At 43.5% G+C, this 5,127-nt stretch overlaps 1 protein-coding gene across 2 annotated transcripts; it reads right to left on the reverse strand.

Annotated features, from left to right (window-relative positions):
- Positions 1-1,306: 1,306 nt before the first annotated feature.
- Positions 1,307-4,247, reverse strand: LOC102217120 (protein FAM177A1-like). 2 transcript variants are annotated; one of them, XM_005810892.3, is made up of 5 exons: positions 4,120-4,247; positions 3,754-3,957; positions 3,604-3,670; positions 2,484-2,581; positions 1,307-2,400 (listed from the first exon to the last, which is right to left on the reverse strand). In XM_005810892.3, the coding sequence occupies exons 1-5, from the start codon at positions 4,186-4,188 to the stop codon at positions 2,182-2,184; spliced, it is 657 nt and encodes a 218-aa protein (XP_005810949.1). In that variant the 5' UTR covers positions 4,189-4,247; the 3' UTR covers positions 1,307-2,181. The 2 variants fall into 2 exon arrangements, with proteins under 2 accessions (XP_005810949.1, XP_005810948.1); XM_005810891.3 differs by having other exon boundaries at positions 1,308-2,400; positions 3,748-3,957.
- Between the last annotated feature and the right edge of the window lie 880 nt (positions 4,248-5,127).

The raw sequence follows: 5,127 nt of genomic DNA on the forward strand, positions 1-5,127 counted from the left end.
ATGACTGTATATAGCAAGAAGACTTTGGAGAAGCACAGCAGAAAGTTGGATTCTGTACGCCGTCAACCTGGAACAGTTGTTCACATAACTAAACCAAACATGCAAAGACTTTAGTCAGTTTTCGAAGGGAAGGTTGGTGGATCATTGCAGGGATGAAGACGGGAAACTCTGCAGGGATACTAATTTTAATATCTCATACGTTTTACTGGAGGCTCAACAAGATGGAGTCAGTCCTTAGTAGAAGTTGAAAAGTTAGCAAACCAGTGGGATTTGCCAGCGGTTGAGGCGCTAACCGCTAGAAGCCACACCTATCAATAATGTGGTTCTCCCTGGTTTATGCGTTTGAAAAGGGAGAGAGTTCTTCCTAAGAGCTGTAGATGCCAGCTCGTCTTTCAAAGCCAGTACTCTACCTATTGTTGGACCGTGACTCACTGCAGAGTGGAGTTAAAGCATCGCTGCATGTCCACAGCGGCGAGGTTAGGACTGCTGAGGAGGTCGTCGTGGCACGCAGAAACCCACGCTGCACTCAGAATGGATTCATTGTACGGCGGGCGGACAGGGTCCCTGACCTCAGGCCAGTCTGCGCACACAGTGACACAGCCTCTTTTGTTGCCACTGACAAAGCAAGCCCTCACATCAATCATGCTGCACAGCAGCACCAAGTCTTTGAACAAGCACACAAGCGAAGCATGGCTGAGACGAGTGACGTTGGTAAGATAAAGCCCACGTCTCCATGTGAACAGGGTATCTGTAGGTCTCAGCAAATCAAATTTATAGTGCTAAGCTAGAGTAGTTGTTCTTTGGGGGCATTTTTTTTTCCACATAATGCGCCTAGCTTTGTATGCGCTAGCAACAGAAGTGGGCCAGTGGCGTAAACAAACGTCGGTCCGTCAACCAGTGAGAAAATTTGCTCTTAACCCGTGACAGACGCAGAAAAGCTAGCTGGCTAGCTAGCATGAATACATTAGCAGCTAGCCTCGAGTAACAGAACGCAATGAAGATGTCTGCGCGCGACTCAAACATACGGTAGAATAATCCTGCCACGACAATATTTACAATATTAATGTAACCTCTCAGATATTCCAAAATTATGCCCTGCCTTCTAAGCTAAATCTGATGTAAAGAATCTGTTTTTGTAAAGATTAATGTGTTCAGATACTGTCACTGATTAATAAATACAAATAAAACATTAAAGACTACTTACATTTCTTTCTGAATATTAGACATTTTAAGATTTTAATTTTATACACACGGAGTTGTGCAGACAACTGTCAAAACTTAAAAAGAGAGTCATGGGTAAACAAAAAAAAAAATCAGTTAACAGTTTATTGTCATGTTACAAAAACAATAGAAAATGTTCAAATTAACAGCTTAATAAGTTAAGAAAATAAATAAGTGTAAAAAACTGCTTACAAGTGGTTAAAAATGTAACTTTGTAGGTCCTTAAACAGACTTAGTGTCATAATTTGTTTACCCATAAGATTACACAAGATTGTTTTAATGTTCACAGTAAATAAAGCAGATGAAACAGCAACACACAACCCTTACACCCACTTGTCACCATTTCTTTTTAGCTAAATGTTAGCCTACCCTGTGGCTAAAATGTAGCCACCATTTAATGTGCTCAGTGCTTCCACAGACAGTAAGTGCAACACAAGCCTGAACATGTAATATTAAAACACGTCTACATACAGCATGCATATGGACACGAGGTGAAGGAACGTTAAAACGGCCAGCTCTTTGGTGCAGCCAGGTGGATCCAGGACATCAGCGCTAACAGACGTAGACGCGAGCGGCTGCTAAACCTTGAGGTGGGTAACGTAAACCGTCCTCAGGGTCATCAGGTCAGGGTTAAACAGATGCTCAGCCCACATCTGGCACTGGCTGTATGGGTGGTTTAGGCACTGTGTGGTCAATCTGAGGCACAGGGGAGCAACACTTTGTCCTCCCTGTATAGCATAGAGTGGAGGGTTGCTGTAGCAACCTACAGTGGCGTTTATTCCCTAAAATCTGCCCGACTGCATGTGTTTAAAGGTTTCCGATTTCCCACATTGACGCGCCCCCACCTGTCCAATCCGATCTGCCCATTAAAAGCCGTGTTATACACAAACCAAACAGCTTGGTGATGTTCTTTTCTTTACTGACGAACAAACACTAAAATGTCCTCTCTCTCGGGAAGGGTTAGGTCGCGGTGACGACAACCGGGACGGTGATCGTGTTCGGACCCACCGGACTCTCGTTCTCCAGCTGACGGGTCGCGTCGGGGCGAGCGGACGCCGCCGCCTGCTGCTCCTCCTCCTGCGCCTCCGCCGATGCGATTGGCTCGCCCTTCGCCTCTAGCTGGTCGAAGGTCTGCTCCGCTTCTTCCGACAGTCGGTTCTCCTCAGCCTCCTCCTCTTTCTGGAGGACGCAGGGAGGAGTGCTGTTAGGACGGCTGAGACAACAAATGAAGACAGCATTTCCTCAAAGCGCTCCGGCGTCACCTCTTTCTTTATCCTGTTGTATTCGTCAATGGCGTACTGGTACTTTGCCGATGTTATTCCGAACAGGGATGCCATCCTCTCCCCAAGATAGTCGCAGGCTGCAATATAAAACAACTAAATGTTGACAAAATACAAGCCAGTATCATTTTTGTCCTTACTTCTGTAACAATGTCAATGGTACCATATTGTCACCACAGGAGAGATGATGTTTTTGTACACTTTGTTTTAAGAGAAAGCCGTCATGTTGATTACAGCCGTTCTGTAATCAACTAACTTTTCCCAATACCAGCGAGTTGGTATTTAACTGGCCAATTATCAACATACTGTGACTTGAATGTGTAAAAGAAACTTGTGTGGGTCAAGGTTGCTGTAGTTAACTAAAAGCATCGGAATAACAAAAACTGAAATTGAGAAAACATTTTTGTTAACGTAAATATATAAAAACTATTCAACAGAGGGAAAAAAAGAGAGCTAACTATACAATTATACTGTGCGTTTACATAACTGAAACATACTTAAACATTTTTGTGTTCATGAACCGACTTATTAGCCTTTAGAACTGATCATCCACAGTTTTACGTCAGCTATCGGCAAATTACTGCCCTGCACACTCTTCCTAGCGACATTTACGCTAGTCCGCAAAATGGCGACAGCAAAAGTTGGGAGAAAATGCCAATCAGTGGGTTGTTCAGCAATGATTAAATGCATTTATTTGGAAATTTTATCTTCTGTTGAGCATCAGCGTACACCAAATCACAATGCTTTGACCTTTTTGAATTCTGCACTTGAATATTACCCAAAGAATGAAACAAACTAAAACTACTAATATGACCACTAAAAACTATATGGTGAAATAACTCATAAAAAATTAGCAAACACACTCAAAAGACTTAGAATTAGACAAACAAAACAAAAACAAAATAAATCCCAAAACTATTAAAACGCTGGTGTGGTTATGGCACCAAAACTGACTTTTGCCCAGGGGCCTACAGCTTCCTAAATCCACCCCTGGCCTTGGTTGTAAGCTGATTATATACATCTATTAAAAAACAATTAAGAAAGGAACATCTTTCTTCAACAGGAATGTGTACTGGATAGTTGTATTAAAGCCACTGCAAACCTGAAATGGTGGACGTGGCAGCTCTCCACATGTGGAACCAGAAGTAAGGCCCCCAGGTCATCTTGGACTGCAGCACAAACATAAAGTTGCCCTCACCTTTCACACAAACAAAAGGTTCCGACCCGACCCTCCGCCGCTCCTCACCCTCACCGCATCGACCGGAGGGGACAGCAGGTCCTTCCGCTCCGCCTCCGGGTCCTCTGCCTCCTCTTCGTCGGTGCTGTACTCCTCCATGGTCTCCCCGCTGGAGAAGTGGATGACGCGGCGGGGAGCCTTCTCCTTCGGCTCCGTCCTCTGGCCCAGCTCTCCCAGCTCAACGCTCTCAAACTCCCTCCCCGGATTCGGGCTCTGACCCTGGGGAGGACATGACGAGCGCGTCCAGGCAAATTCAGTAGCAACACTTGGACCAGATCAGCCCGACATGACGCAGCCGCGGCTAGACGCTGACCAGCCCCAAACACCCGGAGGCGTTAGAAACCGGCCAACACACCGCTGGTCAGGCAGCGACCCTCTTACCTGCCCCGAGTCCATGGCCCGTCCTAAAGACACGTTAACATTGGCGAGATACAGAGAAACATCAGCCATTGTTGCCGTCTTCTTTGTATCCCTGCAAGCTGCGCCGACACTGACGTCAAACCCGGAAGTACACCGTACGTAACGCCCATACCGTTGCGTTAAAAAGCACCTTAAGACAACGCGCGTTCATCTTTTCTTATTTGAAACCATGTTAAAAGAAACTATAACGTGAAATATGCAAATAGTTTTGATGTAACTATATTATATTGTCTATTTGGACAGCCGGAACGCAGGCTGCGTCGCTGGGCGAGACTTGAAAGCATTGCAGGATGTTAAAGTCCTTTAAAGTTGTCCAGCTGTTTGTCTGCAACCAAAGGTAAAGAATGAATCAACTTTACTTAATAATATTTTATATAGAAAGCCAAGTCAAATGTCACAGCAAACACTCAGACTTGATTACTGCGACTGATATATTCAATAAATTAAAAATATTGAAAAGTCAATTTATTTCAGGAGCTTTATCACTAAGTGAAACACATTATATACATCAAAAGTCTCAATTTCTGTTCATTCTGATGGTTGTCTGCTTACAGTTAAGAAAAACACGACATTTGAAATCAGAATATTATATCAGACGGATATTAAAAAAAATACAGAAAAGTAGCCTCAATGAAAAGTAAGTTTCATACCTGCCTAAAGGCTACCAATCTTGAATATATTATTATATCCTTATTCTAATTTAATGAATATCACTGTAATCTAATCTTATCTTACAGCAAGTAGTCTTAAAAATCAAACAACGTTCCCCGTTCTTAAGAAGTGAAACAAAGTCATTGGTAAAATTACCAAAAATAAAAATAAATAAAAGGCTGAGATGCAAAATAAGAAAAACTTTCTTGGAGACACAGTTTCCACAGTCCATCAGCGTGTTTGTGCCGTTGTTGTCTCTCCTACTCTTGCTATCTTGGTCCCTCCGCAGGATAGCAGAGAGCAGAAGCTGCTTTTTAC

This window comes from Xiphophorus maculatus, chromosome 15 (genome assembly GCF_002775205.1).
Source record: "Xiphophorus maculatus strain JP 163 A chromosome 15, X_maculatus-5.0-male, whole genome shotgun sequence".
NCBI classification, from domain to species: domain Eukaryota; kingdom Metazoa; phylum Chordata; class Actinopteri; order Cyprinodontiformes; family Poeciliidae; genus Xiphophorus; species Xiphophorus maculatus.

Bases quoted from the DNA above. Each gene is read 5' to 3' on its own strand.
- LOC102217120 (XM_005810891.3), bottom strand. From the start codon at position 4,188: ATGGCTGATGTTTCTCTGTATCTCGCCAATGTTAACGTGTCTTTAGGA. The intron at 3,671-3,747 runs GTGAGGAGCGGC...TTTGTGCTGCAG, and splicing joins CTCCGGTCGATGCGGTGAGG to TCCAAGATGACCTGGGGGCC. The intron at 2,582-3,603 runs GTTTGCAGTGGC...TTTATATTGCAG, and splicing joins TGCCACGTCCACCATTTCAG to CCTGCGACTATCTTGGGGAG.